Source organism: Nicotiana tabacum, chromosome 14 (assembly GCF_000715075.1).
Source record: "Nicotiana tabacum cultivar K326 chromosome 14, ASM71507v2, whole genome shotgun sequence".
NCBI classification, from domain to species: Eukaryota; Viridiplantae; Streptophyta; class Magnoliopsida; order Solanales; family Solanaceae; genus Nicotiana; species Nicotiana tabacum.
This window is the reverse complement of record NC_134093.1, coordinates 115,886,274-115,906,825: the sequence shown is the minus strand read 5'-3', so window position 1 is coordinate 115,906,825 and position 20,552 is coordinate 115,886,274. Positions and strand designations below refer to the sequence as shown.

Below are 20,552 nucleotides of genomic sequence, written 5' to 3'. Positions count from 1 at the left end.
ATGCTACACTCTGCATTTCTTGTGCAGATTTCGGAGTTGGTCCCAACGGCGTACCATAGACTTGCTCGAATTTACGCTACCTAGAGGAGACTTGAGGTATAACTGCACAACATCCACAGTTCTGAAGTCCCTGTCTACTTTATTTTAGCCGTGTGTTTTCTTTCAGACATGTTTATTTTATTCTGACCCTTATTTATATTATTCTAGAAGCTCGTACACTTGTAACTCCAGTTTTGCGATGGTATTTAGATATCGCGTTTATTATGGATTATTCACTTTATTTCAGACTTTATTTTCACATTTGTTTCTTTGTTATTAATTAATTTAAAATTGTGTTAAAATGGCTAATTGTATTCTAACGTTGGCTTGCCTAGCAAGTGAAATGTTAGGTGCCATCACGGTCCCGAAGGTGGGAATTTTGGGTCGTGACAGTGGGTTAATCACACTCCAACGTCGGGCTACCGAAGTGTTGTTCTCGAGCATAGATGAGGACAAGGATCGAGGCTGGATGGGCCGGTTCGTTCGAGTGAGGATTTCCGACCTAATCCCAACCGAGAAGATGCCATTTCCTGAGAAATGAAACATGAATCGTAAGTATTGTCTCACGGTTAGCTTCCATGTATTATTTGTTCCTTTATCATTTCTCATTGATGTATTTTTCCATGATGTAGCGGTCGCTTGGATGCCCCGTGTGATTCTCGACCTCGAGAGCTAGGTTCGGAACCTGGCCTTGACCTCTACATACGCCGAGCGCTCATGGCGCAATTTACTAAAGGGCCGATGGGAGGCCAAGAATCATGGTAATCCCACTTTTTGTGTATTTGATGATTTTACTAAGATGCCCTTCTTCTACTTATTCAATTTTCTCGTGTACAGGCCTAGGAAAGGATAAGGTCATGAGGCTCCCGTCTGGTGAGGAGGAGACTTTGACCCCGGTTCCGAAGCCGGCGAAGGATAAGAAGAGAAAAAGGACCTCAACCTCTGAGGATCCAAAGCCTAAGAAGAATCCGGTTCGTAAGCCGAAGAAAGACATTAATGCCCTGCCTGCAGATGTGATTCAATGGCTAAGGGTGGAAGAAGAACAACAAGAAGAAGATTAAGACGATGGCTCAAAATTTGGTGGCCCGAGTGAAGAAAACCATCGAAGCCCCAAAGGCCACTGAGTCGGTGGTGGTTGAGGAGATTCCGCCTCGAGCCGAGGGGGTCTTGGAAAAGGACTCGAGCAAAGTCCCCGAGTCGTCGAAGATCAAAGATGCCTCCCGCCGAGATGAGCAAAAGGTAGGTATGTCTGAAGGGGCCGACTCGGAGGCCCTTCGCAGAGAGGAGAACACCCCAAGTGGCTCACTTGGGGCAATAGATATTAGAGACTCGCCGATTCTCCCTGCATTTTCCAAGGAGGCAATTCAGGAGGCCCAAGCTACGAGGACTCCTGAAGTAGATGGGGCCTATAGAGGGGAGGACCCCGTGGTTACTTTATCGGGGTCGAGGATGCTACCGACCTGAGTGAAACATCGAGTCTCCTCGATGAGGCTCAACAAGCCTTGAATCGGGTGAGTCTCAACTCCCTTTGTCGATATCATACTTAGTTTATTTCTTCTCTTCCTATCTAATTTTCTTTCTTTTTTCCGTATAGGCTTTGGCACTCCATCAGGAGGAATTTTCAAAGTCCTGAGCAGAGCCGAGTCCAGCCGATGTAAAGCCGACCTCCGAGGGCTCACGTAGGAGAGAAATGCCCTTAAACTTCTCAGTGGGAAAAAGGAAGAGGAGATCAAGGACCTCCGAGCCGAGTTGTCCAAGGCTCACCAAGATCAGGCCGACCTGATCGAGCAGGTAATGAAAATCTTAAAAGATCATGGGCTCGAATCGGGAATGGTGGCTAACATTTCAATCTCACAGTTGCAGTAGAAGGACGAGAGGATCGAGCAGTTCTGCGAGGAGGCCAACATGATGAAGGCAGAGACTTTGGGGTGGAAAGAAAGTATGGACCTCTTTGCTGCTGAAAAAGAGGCTGCTCGAGCCCAATTATCATCGGTCAAAAGTTAGCTTCGAGGCATGAAGGAGAAGAGCTCAGCTCAGGCAAAGAAAATAAATGAGCTTGAGGCTTGGTTGGCTTTCGAACTTGCAAAGGCCAAATCTGAAGCCAAAAAGGCAAAGGCCGAGGTAGAGGCGATCGTGGCCGTCTACTGGGCCGATGTTGAAGTCGCTCAAGTCCAAGCGAGAGAGGCAGCCGAGATCACTCAAACTCGAGCACATTGGATTTTTGAACCTTCCAAATGCCAATCTCGAAGGGAAACCCTCGAGGAGATCCATGCTCGAGGTTTCGATCTTACCGACGAGATAATAAAGGCTAAAGAGCATGAAGCTGATGCTAGAGCGCTGGCCTCTTCCGATGATGATGATGATGATGATGGCAGCAAGAGCGGGTCCGAGAATGGGGAGGACCTCGATGGAGAAGAAGCTGCCCCTGAGGAAAATTAGGAATCTTAGGCTTTTTTCTTTTTTGATTTTTTGTGCGGGACCCTGATCTGTCCATGTAAATATTTTCATATAGATAAAAGATCTTTTTACTCTTTGACTTGTCTTTATTCTATTTCTTTCCTCGTAAAAATTCTATTTCATTCATGCCTTATGGAGATTTTGCTCACAAGTTTGGGACTTTAGGCAACTAGACCGAAGTCGAACTAGTGTAGTCTTTAAAATCGAGTGAGTACTTGCTCGAACTCCAAGTAGAGTGACCCTTAGGTTTTAGTTAAGTAAGGACGATTTCTCGAATTCAAAAAATAAAATGGCCCATAGGCTCTTGAATTAGGCCGATATGGCCTCAAAAGAATGGTTTTTTCCCTTTTTCAGCTCGAAAAATTAATCATAAAAAAATTTCATGCCTTAGCATGAGATAAATTTGAACCCATTAGGTTTTTCGAGGATTGTTGTTATCGAAATCCTTTGCTTTGTTATGCCTTAGCACAAAATTATCCGGGAGTTCGAATAAATCGCTACCCTTTAGGGTTTTTTGAGGGTCGATATTATCGAGACCCTTAGTAATTCAACCGAGGGTTGCCTTTTTTAACCGGTTTATGAGAATATTTGAAGGCCTGTTTTATAACAAAATTCGGACGTCTCCGAGCCGTATTAATTTGGCCGTAGCCTTTAGTTTGTGATTTGCCCCTTAGGCTTGTTTCCCTACTATACTTCGAGCTCGTTCGAAGTGTCAATCCCCGAGTAGGGTGGCCGTGACCTATAAAATCAAAGATTGCCTTTTTAAGGTCTTACGATTTCGAGGTTTAGTAATTTGATCATGTCGATTTTTTGGACGGCAGTCCCCGAGTATAGGGTAAATTATTTGAACTTCAGTTGTGATCGGCCCTTAAGCCAGTTTCCACAATATATCATAAGTATGAAATTGTAAAGTATAAATTTTTCTAAGGCATGGAACATCTGGTAAGGAAACATACTTCTTTCAATAGATTATACATGCGTACATGTTTTGCTATTAGGGCTCGAGTAATCTACATGGACACGGTTCATTTCACCGTTTGGTCCTTTACCTATCGAGACCCTGTTGACACGAAGTATTTTTCTTGTAACTATCCAAGGGTGATGCCCCCCAGTATTCAAGGTTGATTGTAAAGGAGCCTTGGATACTGTTGAATTGCTCTAAGTTAGCACGAACAATGATTTCCTCATTAAAAATCTCACCGGAAAAACCCATTTGAGACAAAACCCGGTCTAAGGGAAAAAAGAGTGCAACGCATGCTTTCAGACCTAAGGACTTTGTGTTTGAAGAATCCTTTGGTGTCTTCGATTAAACACCTACAAATGCTTAGTATAAAATATAAACGAAAATGGAGAAGGTCGTACCTTAGCAGTAATATCGTTTGAGGAGTGATATGTTCCAATAGTTTGGTAATTGTTGGCCGTTCATCGTGCCAAGTTTGTAGGATCCCTTTCTGATGAAATCGAGGACCTGATACGGTCCCTCCCAATTAGGGCCAAGTTTTCCTTCGTTTGGGTCTCGAGTATTGAGGGTGACCTTCCTCAGAACCAAGTCCCCGATTTTAAAGTGTCGAAGATTGGATCTTCAATTGTCGTACCTTTTGATCCGTTGTTTCTGTGCGGCCATTCAAATGAGGGAGGCTTCCCGTTTTTCATCTAGCAATTCGAGGATTGTATTCATAGCCTCGTGATTTGAATCTTCCGTTGCATATCGAAACCTAACGCTAGGTTCCCCGACTTCAACGGGAATCAGAGCTCCGGCGCCATATACTAAAGAGAACGGTGTTGCCCCAGTACTGGATTTTGACGTTGTTCGATACGCCCAAAGGAAGGACTTCGGACAATATTTCTCTCCATTTTCCCTTAGCGTAGTTCAATATTTTCTTTAGATTTTGAATGATGGTTTTGTTTGTCGATTCGGCTTGTCCGTTCCCACTAGGATGATATGGCGTTGACAGGATCCTTTTTATTTTGTGATCTTCGAGAAACTTTGTCACTTTGCTGCTGACAAATTGCTTTCCATTGTCGTATACGATCTCGGTAGGCATCCCGAATCGACATATAATGTGGTCCCAGATACAGTCTATGACTTCTTTCTCTCTAATTTTCTCGAAAGCCTGCACTTCAACCCACTTAGAGAAATAGTCAGTCATAAACAAAATAAATTTAGCTTTACCTGGGGCCGATGGTAGAGGGTCGATGATATCCATTCCCTATTTCATGAATGGCCATGGGGATAAGACTGAGTAGAGTTTCTCTCTGGGTTGGTGAATCATCGGCGCATACCTTTGACATTTGTCGCACTTTCGAACAAACTCTTTTGTAACCTTTTCTATATCGACCCAATAGTATCCTGCTCTGATGACTTTGTGAACCAATGATTCGGCACCGGAAGTATTTCTGCAGGTGCCCTCGTGGATTTCTCATAGGACGTATTGCCAATGGTCCATCGAACATCTGGGGTCAGTTGTGCTCATACTACACTTCTGCACCTTGCGTGCAAATGTTTGTTGTTGATGTTGCTGTGATCGATGGGAGCTGGAATTGAAGACGTACCTGCATTCCAGTTGTAGCTGCCTCTCGTTCATGGTAGCCTTAGATTTATAAAAATCGAACAGATGGTGTATCTATTTCATACCATCTTTGTAAATTCTAATCTGAGAAGCTCATGATTCGTACTACCAGTTCTTGGGGAGATGTATCAGTTTCAGATATTTTCTTTTAATTAATTGCCTTATTATTTCATTGGAATTGGTTAGTTGTTAATTGGCTTACTTAACGGGTTGGGTTAGGTGCCATCATAGTGTTCCATCTTCGGCCAATGTGAATCGTGCGGCCTTCCTATGTAGAGTCCTCGATTCCTTAGGATCCGATGGAAGCTTCCTGTTCTTTAGGTACTCGATATATTTATTCCTCCAATCCCAGGTCATACTTGTGGAGTTAATTTCGGCGTGGCCTTCTTCGATTACTGACCTTGAAAGTTGTACGACAGTCCCCGAGCTAATCTCGTTGTCTTCGACTGATGACCCCAAATTTGCAAGGGCATCGTCCTTGCTATTTTGTTCTCGAGGCACATGCTGTAGGGTTCATTCTTTAAACTGATGTAGAGTCACCTGTAGTTTGTCCAATTACCTCTACATTCAATCTTCTCGAACCTCTAAGGTTTTGTTGACATGGTTTACCACAAGTAGGGAGTCACATTTGGCCTCGATGACCTCTGCTCCCAAACCTTTAGCTAGCTCGAGACCTGCAATCGTGGCCTCATACTCGGCCTCATTGTTAGTTAACTTGGAAGTTTTGATATCTTGTCTAATTGTATTACCTTTGGGCGGCTTCAAAACGATGCCTAGCCCGGACCCCTTCACGTTTGAAGCGTCGTCTGTGAAGAGGGTCCACACCCCCGATGATGTACCCAAATTTAATAATAGTTCCTTTTCGACCTCGGGTATGAGGGATGGCGTAAAGGCGGCCACAAAGTCCGCTAAGATTTGAGACTTGATGGTCGTTCGGTGTCGATACTCGATATCGCACCCACTAATCTCGACGGCCCATTTGGCCAATCGGCCCGAAAGTTCGGGCTTATGCAAAATATTACAAAGGGGATAAGTAGTCACCACACAAATCGGGTGACACTGAAAATATGGTTTTAATTTCCTAGAGGCGCTTATTAGGGCAAGCGCTAATTTTTCTAAGTATGGGTACCGAGTCTCAGCCTCACCTAAAGTTTGACTAACATAGTAAACAAGACTGCAAAGTAGGACCCCACTTACCGCGATTTCCAAGACTGCAAAGTACAAGTAGAGTTGCTCGTCTGCTTTCGGAGTATGAAGCAGTGGAGGGCTCTAGAGGTACCGCTTTAATTCTTCCAATGCTTGTTGGCATTCCGGGGTCCATGTTGTGAGAAGAACCTGTGACTTCTTTCTGAAGACCTCGAGATGAATCGACCTAGGGCGGCTATGCGCCCTGTTAATCTTTGTATGACCTTAATATTGTCCATGACTGTGTTGTCTTCGATTGACTTCATCTTATCGGGGTTGATTTCGATCCTCCGATTTGATACCATAAAGCCGAGGAACTTGCCCGAGCCGACCCCGAATGCACATATCTCCGGGTTAAGTTTCATGTAGTATTTCCTTAGTATATCGAAGGTCTCCTGCAAATGTATCAAATGGTTCTCTGCTCGTAGGGACTTAACTAGCATATCATCAATATAAACCTCCATTGATTTACCTATTTGTTCTTCGAACATTCGATTTTCTAAGCGTTGATAAGTGGCACCATCATTTTTTAGTCCAAACGGCATTACATTATAACAATAGGTGCCGTACTTAGTGATGAACGAAGTCATTTCCTGATCCTCCAGGTTCATTTGTATTTGATTGTACCCGGAGTAGGCATTGAGAAAACTAAGGATCTTTTGGCCGGCCTTGACATCGATCATGCAGTCGATATTCGATAGAGGAAAAGAGTCTTTAGAACATGCTTTATTCAAATCTTTATAGTCTACGCACATTCTAAGTTTATTTCCCTTTTTAGGAACTATGAATACGTTTGCTAACCATTCGGGATATTTTACTTCCCGAATGGATCCTATTTTGAGAAGTTTGACTACTTCGTCCTTGATGAATGCATGTTTTACCTCGGACTGGGACCTTCTCTTTTGTTTAATCGGGTGAAACTTCGGGTCCAAGCTCAGTCAATATGTAGTGATCACCGGAGGGATCCCTGTCATATCTAGGTGGGACCAAGCAAAACAATCCATATTATTGATAAGAAATTTAATGAGTTTTTCCCTGATCTCGGGGGTTAACCTCGTACCCAGGTATTCCTTTCGATCGGGTAGATGCTCGATTAGTATGACTTGCTCCAGCTCCTCGACTGTCGATTTGGTGGCGTCAGAATCCTCGAGGATTATGAAGGATCGAGGGGTCCAGTAGTCATCGTCCTCGTCCGTTCCCTGCTTCTCCGACTGAGTCGAGGGTGGTGGTTGCTATTTAGCTTCCTGATTTCCTTTGGACTCCGATCCCTTTGTTGACGAAAGCACCGATACCGGTATTACTTTGTCGACCGCGAACATCTCTTTGACAACATGCTGTTCCCCATACACCGTTTTTACTCCATTCGGTGTTGGGAACTTCAGCATTTGATGAAGGGTTGAGGGGACCGCCCTCATGTTGTGAATCCAGGGTCTTCCGAGCAGTGCGTTGTATCTCATATCGCCCTTGATCACATGGAACTTTGTTTCTTGAATAGTTCCGGCTACATTTACTGGTAGGATGATTTCACCTTTAGTTGTTTCACTTGCCATGTTGAAGCCATTGAGAATCCGAGTTACTGGTATGATCTGATCTTGTAGGCCGAGCTGCTCCACGACCCTCGATCGAATAATATTGGCCGAGCTTCCTGGATCAATTAAAACATGTTTAACCTGAATTTTATTCATACGGATAGAGATTACCAAAGCATCATTGTGGGGTTGTCAGATCCCTTCTGCTTCTTCATCATTGAATGATAAAGTGCTTTCTGGCACATAGTCTCGAGTTCGTTTTTCCCTGGTGATTGATACTTTAGTGCGTTTGAACACGGGCCCTTGTGGAATATCGACCCCACAAATGATCATGTGAATCACGTGTTGTGGTTCTTGCTGCTCGTTTTTCCTATTTGCATCCCTGTCTATGAAATGGTTTCTAGCTCGGTCGCTCAAGAATTCTCGAAGGTGACCCTTGTTGAATAGACGGGCCACCTCATCCCTTAGTTGTCTGCAGTCTTCGGTTCTATGACCATGTGTACCATGGTATTTGCATTTTTTATTGGAGTTTCTTTGGGATGGATCTGTTTGTAGGGGTCTGGGCCATCTAGTATCTTTGATTCTCCCAATGGCTGACACAATACCTGATGCGTCGATGCTGAAGTTGTATTCTGATAATTGTGGTGCTTCTGTGGGATCGACATGTTTATCGAAGCCACTTTTGCTCATGAGCCCTCGAGAGATCTGTCTTTGATCGTTCCTTCGATCATTCCAGATGAGATTGCGTCCTGGGCCGTTGTTTCTACGATATGTGTTGTATGGTTGATACCAATCTCTGTTCGACTGGGGTTCTCTATCGATATCCCTTTGAGTTCTGCCAACGGGCCTGTTTGGATAAACGGAACCGGAATGGGTCCCTAATTGATCATCCTTGACCCTGATCTTTGACTGGTACCGATTATGTACATCGGCCCAGGTTACCGCTGGATATTCAATTAAATTCTGCTTTAGCTATCGTGATGCCACCGAACTTCGTTCGTTCAAACCTTGAGTAAAGGCTTGAATAGCTCAATTGTTTGTGACCGGTAGTAGTTTCGTGCGTTCCATCTGGAACCGAGATACGAATTCCCTCAACATTTCGTTGTCTTTTTGTTTCACCTTGAAGAGGTCCGACTTCCTAGTCGCAACCTTTATTGCTCTGGCATATGCCTTTACGAAGGAGTCTGCAAGCATGGCGAAGGAATCGATGGAATTAGGCAGCAAATTGTGGTACAATATCATTGCTCCTTTTGACAAGGTTTCTCCAAATTTCTTCAGTATAACAGATTCAATTTCATCGACTTCCAAGTCATTCCCTTTTATTGCGCATGTATAAGAAGTGACATGCTCATTAGGGTCAGTGGTCCTATTGTACTTAGGAATTTCTGGCATTTGGAATTTCTTCGGAATGGGTTTCGGAGCCGCACTTGGAAGGAAAGGCTTTTGTACGAATTTCTTTGAATCCATACCCTTTAGAATCGGCGGTGCCCCTAGTATTTGGTCAACCCGGGAGTTGTATGTCTCTACTTTCTTATCATTTACCTCGATTTTCTTTCTCCCGATTCAATCAATTTAGTGATCTCCTTGAGCATTTTCATAATGGCGGGGTCAGTCCCCGATTCGTTGGTGTTCGACCTTTCCGGCACAGACTCGGTCCTATGGACGAGTTCTGGTTCGATCCTACTCGGTGTTCGGTGCTGATTTTGTGGTTATGCTATAGTGACTTGTTGAGCCTGTAATATTTCGAATATAAATTGGAGGCTAACTCCACCATCTTCTCCTCCCTACGTACCTCGACCACCTGATCGAACTTCCCTGCGTACGCTACCTTCGGGATCAACGCCCGAATTTGCATTTAGGGCGACATGTGAACTGGCATCGACGAGATTTGCAATTGGTGCTCCCTCGAGGTCAGCCTGAGGCACCTCGATCCATGTGGCGGCTATATTGTCATTTTTCCCATGAAATCTGAGGCCGTTGTCACCATGTGTAGGTGCGGCTTATGAGTTTGACAAGTTTATCTTGAAAACAAAGATTCTTACGAGAACAAGTGTAAAACAATGTGTGTTATCAGAATCAGTATTAAGCAATCACTATTATCCTTGGCCCCACGGTGGGCGCCAAACTGTTTACCCTTAAAATTGGATAACAATTAAACTTATAATATGGTTCTAAAGACACATGATTTCACTTAATGCCAATTGATAAATATGAAGATTAATAATAGAAATGAACTATAAAGTAAAGCAAATAAGTGTTTGAATGGAACTCAATCCTTGTGTTTGGATACTCTCGAACTGGTTGATGTAAGAACAATTAAAATATAACAAGCTGATGAACAATAGTATAAACGAGAAAGAGAATTATATTACTTTGATATCTGTGAACAATGTGTGTTACAGATGATTAGAACGCCCCTTTAAGTAGTAGAGGAATTCCACTTATGGTATAATTTTAATTACATAAGAAAATCCCATAATTAGCTAATTAACCATTTCTGATTTGATCCGTTCTGAGATTTACGCCATGATCCTCGACCAGTCACGGATATCTCGCCTTTCTGTTATTGTGCTATCTTCGATCTTACTCGATGTTTGTCTCATTTGGCTTCGATCGCTACTAGCCTCGATCTTGACAAGTACCTCGATTATGAATTCGGTACCTTATCCTCGTGATTTAGTCTGTTTCGTTACGAGGCCATCCTTCGATGCAACCTCCCGGTCTCGGTCAAATAGTAAAATCGGGTGGGCCCGATTTTAACCATATACAAAGTTTACCCCTCAACGTTTGATTATAGTTCAAAACTACCCTTAAGTTTGAGCTATGTTAAGAGTCAAAGATAAAAATAACACTTTTCTTAATTTTCAGATAATATAATACAAAAATTAACGAAAGGTAAAATTGCTCAATTTCGAATTATACATCACAAATTCGACTAAATTCACTCTAGTAAATAATACAATTGTTTCAATTTAGGCGACAAAATTTGACTCAGTACCAAAACTTAAGTAAAAAGAAACTTTTGAATTTTATGGTCCGGTCTCAAACATGCAATAAAATGAAGTAACTATTTTCTCATTAAAAATAAATTGAAAGGGACTAATAAAAAAATATTGTGGCATAATCGCAATATTACCTTTGATGGTTAAATTGTAACGTTACCTTTGATTGATAAAACACAGGAAAATATTAGAATTTGTATTTATATAGGTACTTTTTTATTATCACAAGTAGCCAAAGTGACTAGTGATTTCTTGGTATTTTAAATTTTTATCAGAATCTTGGAATTGTTAGCTAGGGTCCAAAACTATGCACGTTAGAGCTTAATATTGATTAACTACAAAAAGAAAATGTTACTGCAAATTTATGCCCCATTTCATCTCCCTTCCCCAAATTTTCCATCAAATCCTAAACATTCGAATCTTGTAGTAATAGAAATGGATGAAGAAATCATTGATATCACCCTACGGCCAATTGAAATATCAGATGCAGATGATTTCATGTCATGGGCAACAGATGAAAAAGTCAGCCGTTTTTGCACTTGGGATACTTACACTTGCAAAAACCAAGCTTTAGAATTTCTCAGCACCAACGCTATTCCCCATCCATGGTTTAAAGCAATTTGTATTAGTAATAAAGCAATTGGTTCCATTTCTGTTACACCAAATTCTGGTACCAGAGCTGAGCTTGGATATGTGTTGGCTTATAAGTATTGGGGCAAAGGGATTGTTACAAATGCAGTGAAAATGGTAACATCAATCATATTTTCTGAGTGGCCAAATCTTGAAAGGCTAGAAGCTTTAGTGGACGTAGATAATACAGGGTCGCAAAGGGTGCTTGAAAAAGCTAGTTTTTTTAAAGAGGGAGTTCTGAGGAAGTACGTGGTGTTGAAGGGGAGATCAAGAGACATGGTAATATTCAGCTTTCTCGCAACCGATTCTCCTCTATCGTAGCGTCCTTTCGTTTTGCTCTAGAGGCGGATCCAAGATTTAAATTTGATGGGTACGACATATAAGGTTCTTATACGGAACTCATTGTACTTTTATAGTTTAGGAGTTTAGGTATAATAGTTGTTGAAATTTCAATGGGTTGTTACATGTAAATATATGCTTCGTGTAGAAAATATTGTGTTCGGATGAATCCTTTGTGGGAGTGTGGTATCCGCCCTTGTCTTATCCTTGGCTTTGTGTTGTGGAAATTTATCATAAATATATAGGCATTTTATATATACTAGCTGTTAACTTACTGCTACTCTTTTTTATACGAATTTGGGATTGGCAATCTGAGGAAGTTCATTTAATTTAATTTTATATAATATTGGAGTGGAATGAGCTTAATATGGATGATATCAACCGTGTGAATTCATATAACCGACTCCAACTTGCTTGGATTTGAGATATAGTAATTGTTGTTTTTGCTTTTACCACTTAGCTTTGTTTGATGGTTAATCAGGGAAGTAAAGGGTGCTATCTCATTGTGATGCTGTAAAAACCTGACCCCTTGTTTTGCTTATTTGCATTCTAAATATGTTTTGAGCATGTTATGATGTTTATTGTGATTTGTAAGCATGGTTTGGATAGAGTTTTGAGGGATTAAAACATGCTTTAGGCGACATTGGAAGTTGGAGATAGTTGTTCAAAATTTGATATATGGTGTCATCACGATCGTGGAAGGAGGACCCGCGATCCTAGTATGGTTGACTGGGAAAAATTCACATTTTCTGTGATCCCGGGTCTTGGTCCGCGATAGCGGTATGTTGACCAGCTTACTGGAGGTTGACCTCTGTGATTGCGGAGGTAATACCATGATTGCAGACGTGTTGCTGGCCAAAGATAGTTGACTCTCCGTGATTGCAGAGAAGAGGCCGCGACTGCAGGACTTGTTGACTGGCCCAAGAGAGTTGAGTCCCTGCATTGCGGCGAACCTGGCCAAGGCCCAGATGGTTTTTTTTTCTTGATCGCAGTAGGTACATTGCTGTTAAGGTTGAGGTTCTAAGACTAAGAAGTCTTTGGGTTTAGTTCGATAAAAGCATAGGCTTTTGTTAAACTAGTACATTGGCTTTCTCCATCTTTTATGTGTGTAGGTGAAGTTTTTGGTTCCATTTAGATTGGTGTGTATAGTACTCTTACTTTTATTTTCCTAACTATAAGCTTGCATTGCTGTATTAATTAGAATGAGAGGAAAGATTTCGTGAAGCGCGTTTTAGCCAGCTGAAGGAAGGTCGCGTTAGCGCCCCTGCAATCAGAAAGCCTTTTGATAGATGCCAAAGTTACTTCATTAAACAAAGGGTTAGTTACTTGAATTCTTATGTATTATTCTCCTGTTGAGTACCGTTGCGCTAGCTGATGATCTTTCATAATTTCTTTGTTTTCCTAGCCTAATAGTAAAACAGCTTGTATTCTGAAATCCGTTTATAGTACTTGACTGCCTATTAATCCTGATATCGTGCTTTTGTTGCAGCAGGTGAAATAAGAAAGTAGCAATTATCACAAACAGAAGCTGGACCGCTGACTCCCGCTATTTCCAATAAGGCCGACAAATTTGTTAATGCAAAGAAAAACTAGCTAATACATATCACAACAATGGGCAGTCGAGTGCACAAGGTATCCCACGTTCACGCACTGTTCGAGGAAGAGCCGCACCCCATTGAAAAGTTGAATATATGTATTGAATATATATCTGCAGAGACAATAATTGCAGAGGAACTAAAACAAGACAAAAATACAATAAAAAATCAGTCTCTATGGGAAAGTTGACTTCTGATATGATCCCAAAGCCTGATAATCCCGAGTTACGCGGTGGTGAATGTTGAAGCATAAGAACTAATGAAAAGAAGGAAGAAGAAAGGAAGACCGATCATCTTGGTTAAAGTTGCATCACTGGAACCGCCTTCTGATGATGGTACAGATCCACGCCCTGTCACGCGATATGGTATGTGTAAGTAAGTGTTTCGAGTTAAAAACCAAAATTTAAGCTTCCCAAAAAAATGAAATATAATTTTAAAGGATTATAATGTACCTGAAGCTTCTGTACCAGGAGAATTTGGTGTTCCAGCAGGAGAGCTATTCGGGGAGCCGGCTGTTACAGGTAAGTAATGTTATTGAACTATCAAATTCGCAAGGAACATAAAGTTTATAGTTGATACTCCCTCCGTTTTAATTTATGTGGTATTACTTACCTTTTACTTTGTTTCAAAAAGAATGTCTATTTTGTAAGTTTTTACTTTCAACGTTCTCAACTTACCCTTAATGACACTAAAAGGCGGAACTAAGTACAGGGAAGGGGCTCAACTGAATCCTCTTCATCAGAATAATTATATTGTGCAAGTAAGGTGAAATTATTATTTTCTGATTATATATAAACCGTTGAATTCACTTGACATGAAGAATTTTAGTGTAGTAGCAAAAGGAGGTTCAAACGTTGTGGTAGGTCATAGGTTCAAATCCCAATTGTCATATTCTAGAAATTTGTGAATCCCCTTTTTTAAATTCCTGGCTCCGTCACGGATGACACTCCATAAACGACTCTTTAACACTCCAAATATCAAAGGGTACTTTTGGTATATTATACATACCTTTAGTTCAAGATTGCAAGATTCAAAAGTCTTCTTTACATTCTTAAACTTCGTGTCTAGTCAAACTAAGACATAAAATGAGCGAAGGGAGTATTTTAGAATGAATTGTCTTTCTTACCATTGCATTTGCTGACTGATGGAGTCTGAACTTTGCAAGCAGTAGGAAGAGCTAGAGCTTGAGTCTGGTTAATATTGAGTCCAAGGTTGGAACCACCACCATTGAGGACCTGGCACAAGCATACGGGGTTGTTCTTAACCACCGTGCCAAGCTGCGTGCAGCATCCTGAGGACGGCGATGAAGAGTTCCCCGTGATGTAATTCAAGCATGGCGACATACTAACCAACACATTCGTGCAGTCATCGCTTGATTGAGCTGCAGCTCCTGTCCAGATCATCGCCAACGCAACAAAAACAAGACTCATTGAGTTCCTTTGAATTGCCATTTGATTGGCGATTGGTACTCAGAAATCGTTGTGAGGTGCAGAGAAAATTGTTTTGCTGGTGTTAATTGAGCACACAATCTTGCTGGAAGAAGAAAGTGTGGCTTGATTTATATAGAAAATAGAGAATGAAGAGTCAAAATAAGGTGTTCATATAATTGGTGAATTGGAAAGGAAAAATAACTGTTGAGGATTTTTTGTCATAATTTACAAATGAATTAGGTAGAGTTGGAAAATAGTTAGTTATACAGGTTATCAACTCATGCTAATTGTACCCCACAATTTGTTTACTGGTAAACAGAGAACAGCTAAGGCTTAAAAAGCTGTTCAAAGATAAAGACTTTAATGAACTTAAAGAAGGTTATGATTGGAATCTGATTCCAGCTTTTGCGGCTCTGCTACTATTATTTCAAACTTTCCTACAGGCAAACTAGATTTATGCTGGAAAACCTTTATTAAAGTTCTATTTTTGCATTTCAAGAAAATTTGCTTTTGTGTTTTGAGAAAATTTAATTTCATTAAAAAATTTAAAGTAGAATCTGATACATTATAATTAGTTTTTATGACTATGAGTAAAAGTAAATAGTAAATTGCAAGATAATGTCACTTGTCATGCATTTGTTGGTTAGTTCAAGTCTAAAAGTGTCGGCTCAACGCATTCAAAATTTTATATATATACGAAAAAATTTACTTCTGTTCTATTTTCACAGTACAGTTGAACCCTCTTCATTGGCTGTGGTGGAACTCAAAGGCAAAAACAACAATTAGGCCACGGCAAGCAAAGCCAGCAAGTCAGCAAAACTATTGGAGAATTTGACAAAAAAGTTTGTTAAGGTAGTTGAACTTCATCACCTGCTTATTTATCAACTACATAGCTACATTTCTCTTTTATACATTTCCTCTATATATTCCCTCTTCTTTCTCCCCACTTAACCATTCAAACCATCAACAAATTCCTCAAACAAATTACATTAACAAAACCAAAACAAAACTATCTTTTAACAGCTCGTCTAGCTAGTACAATGGCTATTCAAAACTCTGTGTTATTTCCAGTTATGTTTCTTTCTTGCATTGTCTTAGCAGCTCTGCCTATTAATGCCCAATTTCCGACTTCCCCTTGCACGTCGACGATGTTGACAAGTTTCACCCCATGTTTGAGTTTCTTGGCGAACAGCAGCAGCAATGGGACAACCCCATCTGCAGGCTGCTGCACTGCACTCAAAACTATGATGAGCAATGGCACTGCTTGTCTCTGTGTTATTGCAACTGGTGGCATTCCCTTTCAAATTCCGATCAATCCGAACGCAACCATGTCTCTTCCCCGTGCTTGTAACATGGCTGCTGTTCCATTCCAATGCAAAGGTAAAAGAATTTATGATCAAATCTATAACAGAAAAGACATCAAATGTTCATAGTTTTGAAAAGAAGGAAATGACCACCATTTCTTTCCATTTTTAGTTCCACAGTTGTGTTGGACAAAGAAGGGAGAGCCTTGGCGTAACTGGTAAAGTTGCTGCCATTTGACCAGGAGGTCACGGGTTCGAGCCGTGGAAACAACCTTTTGCAGAAATGTAGGGTAAGACTGCGTACAATAGACCATTGAAGCCGGACCTGGCGCATAGCGGGAGCTCAATGCTTCGGGTTGCCCCTTTAGTTGTGTTGGATAAACTCAAAGTTTGAGCCATTACATTCCTCTTATCACAAGGGCAGCTTGATACATTAAGCTCCCGTTATGCATGGAGTCCGAGGAAAGGTCGAGCCTAGAGGCGGACCTATGCTGTAAAGAGAAGGGTCATCGGCACGGAAAGTTGGCAAAAATTTCATATATATATATATATATATATGTATTTAGAAAATAGTGATATAGTAGTAGTGATACCATATATACAAAGTAAATTTTGGTTGAATGCAAAAGTACACTTGCGACCTTCAAATCCTGGATTTCCCTCTGGTCGAACCATATTGGGTCTTATATACGCAGCTTTATCTTACATTTCTGCAAGAGACTGTTTTCACAGCTTAAATCTAAGGCCTCCTAGTCACAAGATGCAACTTTTACTGTTGCGCCAATACTCCCCTTCATTCCTCGATTGTTTTATAAATAAGAAAATTTAAGAGGACTATTATGTTTATATTTAATTTTTTAGTCTTATTGGTACCAAATTTTAAAGGATTACTAACACCCTTAATGGTTTTTTTTATTGCAGCCTCAAGTCCACCTGCAGCGGCTCCAGGTATATATTACCTATTTTATGTCATCTATTTTTCTATAATGTCCATTTCATTGATTTTATCATCTAAAATTGCCATGAAAAATTATGTGAATTTAATACTTGTTTTTGTCAACTAGGTCCTTCTGGTGCTGGTGCTACTGCTCCAAGTTCTTCACCAACAGCTGCCCCTAGTCCTTCTCCTAGTCCTAAAGGTATTAATATAATTTTAGGATCTTTACATAAATAGCCGGTATACATAATTTTTACATTAACTATACACGGTTATACACATATTATACACATTTGTCTATACTAACTGATTAAAAGCCATGGGCTCTGATCCTTCAATAATCGCGTCAGGTGTAAATCGGATTCCCCAAAATTTATTTATTTTTTGGAGGACCCGACACAAGTCCAATGATATTTTTGAAGGATCTGACCAACATAGATTAAAAGTTTATGAATTATACGATTTTAACTTGATAATTACTTTACGCAGATACGACTGATTCTCCGCCAATGTCACCAACTTTGGCACCAGAAGCTGAGGTAGTTCCTGCTGTAACTCCAACATCTCCATCCGCGACGAATTCCGGCCGTCGACAAAACCCTGTTACGCCATCAGCTGCCCTTTCTCTCAACTATGGTTTTTCACCATTATTCCTCCTTGTTGCATTTGGTGCAATTGGTTTTATGTTGTATTAGTTTGAGATGATAAGACACCAAAATTAGTGAATTTGTGTTCAATGGGGTGGGGGTATTTATGGCATTTATTTTGAGATTTTTATTATAATGTTAAGAAATTATTCTTTCATTTGTGAAGCTATGATACTGATGTAATATAGATATTCAGAAGATTATGTACTTTTTGTGTTATTTGGGACCTTTGAATTAATTTAAATTTGGGCATTTGTTATGTTTTCAATTGGACAAATTTGAGAACAAAAACGAGTTTGCTATGTCACTTGGTGGGGTGAAATTCAAAAATAGCAAGATTTACGAGTGGTAATTGAAAAATAGCCACAGTTTAAAAAATAATCAAAATTTAGCCACTTTTCATGTAAAGATAAATCTGAACGAAAACACTGTTAAAAATTCAGAAAATATTCCAGCATAATATACTGGAGTTCGAATTTTTTACATGTGAACTTCAAGCATAATATACTGGAGTTTCAGAATATTATGCTGGAACTCCAGCATATTATGATGGAGTTCCAGTGTATTCATACACAGGTGCTCCAATCTCCAGTATATTATACTGGAACTTTCCGTGTTGCAGCAAAATAGTGACTATTTTTTAATTACCAGTCCAAAAACTGGCTAGTCCGTGCGATTTTTACCACTTCGTGAGTCTGTGCTAATTGCTCCCCCGTTTCATTTTATATGATCATATTTGACTGGACATGAAGTTTAAGTTATTAATTTTAAACTTTTAATATGTTATAATCTTAAACATTTCATAATGTAACTGTAGCTTTATTAAATATTTTCGATTTTTTAATAAAATTAGACATGTCATAATATTTTTGTAGCTATATTAGCTTATTACACACTAAACTAAAAGTTTTAAGTATTTAGAAATTAGTCTTCCAAACAGACTTAAAAGGAAATAGAGTATAAAATAGAGTTAAAACAGTTTCCATAAACTTCTTTTTTTTAAAAAGATTTTGGTTTTACAAGCTAAAAACAAGATAGAAACGGTCAAATGTTTATTGGATAAAATTTAGGGATTTTTACCTTCCTATACACTATTTGAAACTTTATTACCCTTGTGAGCACCTAATTTTTGACAATATTTGAATTTTTATCACCTTATACTATGTTTATATTTTTAGAAATTTAATATATATTTTTTAGCTTTGTTACATTTGTTTTATATATAGGGTAAAAATTAAAAATAATTTAAAAGGTCAATTATTGCCATTAGTATTATTTTTATTTTTATCTTTATTTTAAAATAAATTAAATTAAAAAACCGAAAAAAATTAAATTTTTTTTTAAAATTTTCGGATGGGAATAAAAAAAAGGAAAAGTAGAAGTATGAAATTTAAAAGTAAAAGTAAAAGTAGGTGGAAATTGTTTAATAAAAAGTAAAAGAAAGTGGAAAATTCTAAAAAGAAATTAAAAGAATGTGGAAATTTAAAAAATGAAAAGTAAAAGAAAGTTGGAATTAAAAAATAAAAGTAAAGGTAGGTTAAATTTTTTTAAAAAAAGTAAAAGAAAGTGGAAATTATAAAAAGAAAAGTAAAATAAGTGGAAGATAAAAAAAAAAGTAAAAAAAAGTGGAAATTTAAATATAATAAAAGTAAAAAGTGAGAAATTAAAAAATAAAAGTAAAGTAAAGTGGAGAATTTATTTACTTTTTAAAAAGAAGAAAAATGGGAAGTGAGAATTTATTAGTTAAAAAAATAAGAAAATAATTAAAAAATAAATCTGAAAAAATTCCGAAATGTTTTCTATAAATAGAAGAGAAATGTGAGGAAAAAAGAGGGGAGAGAAAGGAAAAAAAGGGAGGGAGGAGGGAATTGAGAGAAATGTTTTTGCTTCTTCTACGCTAAGGAATTTCTATTCGTGTCATTCTTTCTTCGTCTTTCTTTTGAAAAAGTCATCAGCTTCACCACCCAAAAATCACCTTGAAACCCATAAAAATCCAGCCAAGTCCCAACCTCGCTCTCCCATTTGCGTGAGGTTTAAGAGGTCTTGTTTGAGGTCCATTTTCAGCGAGGTTCTCATTCATCCGAATTCGGTTCCGTTGAGGCTGTTCGAACTCCGTTCGACGTCCTGTTCTCATTCGAGTTGTAGCCGGCACTTTCCTTCTGTAATTCAAACTTGGAGATTCTTTTTTTTATCAATATAGAGAAGAAGGTTTTTCACCTCAAAGGTCCGTTTCTTTTCCATTTCATTAATGTTTATTGCCATGCTCCAGTCATATCTCTTTGAATTGTAGTTCTTTGTTGACTTTATTTGGCATGAACTTTTATCATAATATTATGTGTTTAGTTGTTTTCTATGATTAGTTGGTGTTGTATTTTTCATTATCAGTTGGTTTGATTGTTGATCATTTTGGGGTTAAAGGTATATTTATTTTTGATTTATATGAATCTAAAGTCATGTGTAGTAGTAGGAAGACACGCATTCTCTGTTTAAATTTGAGATAGAAAAATTTGTATATGTAAAAGTAAAGATGTCTTGGTCAGCACATTTTGTATAGTTGGGTCATGAGTGTTAATTAGATTTAAAGGGAGCTGAGTTTGTTTAATGAAGTATGTACTACTGAAAATGGCTAATGGACAATGGACTAATGGAGTAGCTTGGTGAACTAGTAACTGAGCCTACTTTTTAGTTGGTTTTAAAAGGCCAATTGTACTACGATCAATTTTAATTTATCTGGGCCAAAATTATTTCTGTCATGCCCAATTTAGTAAGAGCAAAAGCTCACCCATTTTCCACAATTGATTTCCATAGCTCTTGACCTTACAAAATTCTCAAACTCGTAAGGAAAAATAAATTATGAACACGTGCTAGTTGCTTTAGGCGCGATTAAT

The 20,552-nt window shown here is 39.2% G+C and overlaps 3 protein-coding genes across 14 annotated transcripts; 2 read left to right on the top strand and 1 right to left on the bottom strand.

Moving 5' to 3' along the window:
* Positions 1 to 11,047: 11,047 nt before the first annotated feature.
* Positions 11,048 to 13,381, top strand: LOC107802279 (uncharacterized). Of its 5 annotated transcripts, none has more exons than XM_016625756.2 (3): positions 11,048 to 11,782; positions 12,953 to 13,068; positions 13,244 to 13,381. In XM_016625756.2, exon 1 carries the CDS (start codon positions 11,131 to 11,133, stop codon positions 11,731 to 11,733), a length of 603 nt encoding a protein of 200 aa, XP_016481242.1. In that variant the 5' UTR covers positions 11,048 to 11,130; the 3' UTR covers positions 11,734 to 11,782; positions 12,953 to 13,068; positions 13,244 to 13,381. The 5 variants fall into 5 exon arrangements, with proteins under 5 accessions (XP_016481242.1, XP_075086017.1, XP_016481249.1 ...); XM_075229916.1 differs by having other exon boundaries at positions 13,241 to 13,378; XM_016625763.2 differs by having other exon boundaries at positions 11,049 to 11,691.
* A 45-nt stretch (positions 13,382 to 13,426) lies between these two features.
* Positions 13,427 to 14,797, bottom strand: LOC107802305 (non-specific lipid transfer protein GPI-anchored 5-like). Its single transcript, XM_016625777.2, has 3 exons — positions 14,473 to 14,797; positions 13,799 to 13,858; positions 13,427 to 13,696 (listed from the first exon to the last, which is right to left on the bottom strand). The coding sequence occupies exons 1-3, from the start codon at positions 14,795 to 14,797 to the stop codon at positions 13,572 to 13,574; spliced, it is 510 nt and encodes a 169-aa protein (XP_016481263.1). The 3' UTR covers positions 13,427 to 13,571.
* Positions 13,573 to 17,883, top strand: LOC107802234 (uncharacterized). 8 transcript variants are annotated; one of them, XM_016625702.2, is made up of 7 exons: positions 13,573 to 13,711; positions 13,817 to 13,867; positions 15,505 to 15,628; positions 15,878 to 16,156; positions 17,002 to 17,028; positions 17,145 to 17,219; positions 17,507 to 17,883. In XM_016625702.2, the coding sequence occupies exons 4-7, from the start codon at positions 15,925 to 15,927 to the stop codon at positions 17,710 to 17,712; spliced, it is 540 nt and encodes a 179-aa protein (XP_016481188.1). In that variant the 5' UTR covers positions 13,573 to 13,711; positions 13,817 to 13,867; positions 15,505 to 15,628; positions 15,878 to 15,924; the 3' UTR covers positions 17,713 to 17,883. The 8 variants fall into 8 exon arrangements, with proteins under 8 accessions (XP_016481188.1, XP_016481194.1, XP_075086011.1 ...); XM_016625708.2 differs by having other exon boundaries at positions 15,875 to 16,156; XM_075229910.1 differs by having other exon boundaries at positions 15,510 to 16,156.
* Positions 17,884 to 20,552: the final 2,669 nt, after the last annotated feature.

Bases quoted from the DNA above. Each gene is read 5' to 3' on its own strand.
- LOC107802305 (XM_016625777.2), bottom strand. From the start codon at position 14,797: ATGGCAATTCAAAGGAACTCAATGAGTCTTGTTTTTGTTGCGTTGGCG. The intron at 13,859-14,472 runs GTAAGAAAGACA...TACCTGTAACAG, and splicing joins ATCAGTCAGCAAATGCAATG to CCGGCTCCCCGAATAGCTCT. The intron at 13,697-13,798 runs GTACATTATAAT...ATCGCGTGACAG, and splicing joins TCCTGGTACAGAAGCTTCAG to GGCGTGGATCTGTACCATCA.
- LOC107802279 (XM_016625756.2), top strand. From the start codon at position 11,131: ATGTTACTGCAAATTTATGCCCCATTTCATCTCCCTTCCCCAAATTTT.
- LOC107802234 (XM_075229910.1), top strand. From the start codon at position 15,817: ATGGCTATTCAAAACTCTGTGTTATTTCCAGTTATGTTTCTTTCTTGC. The intron at 17,029-17,144 runs GTATATATTACC...TTTGTCAACTAG, and splicing joins TCCACCTGCAGCGGCTCCAG to GTCCTTCTGGTGCTGGTGCT. The intron at 17,220-17,506 runs GTATTAATATAA...TACTTTACGCAG, and splicing joins TCCTTCTCCTAGTCCTAAAG to ATACGACTGATTCTCCGCCA.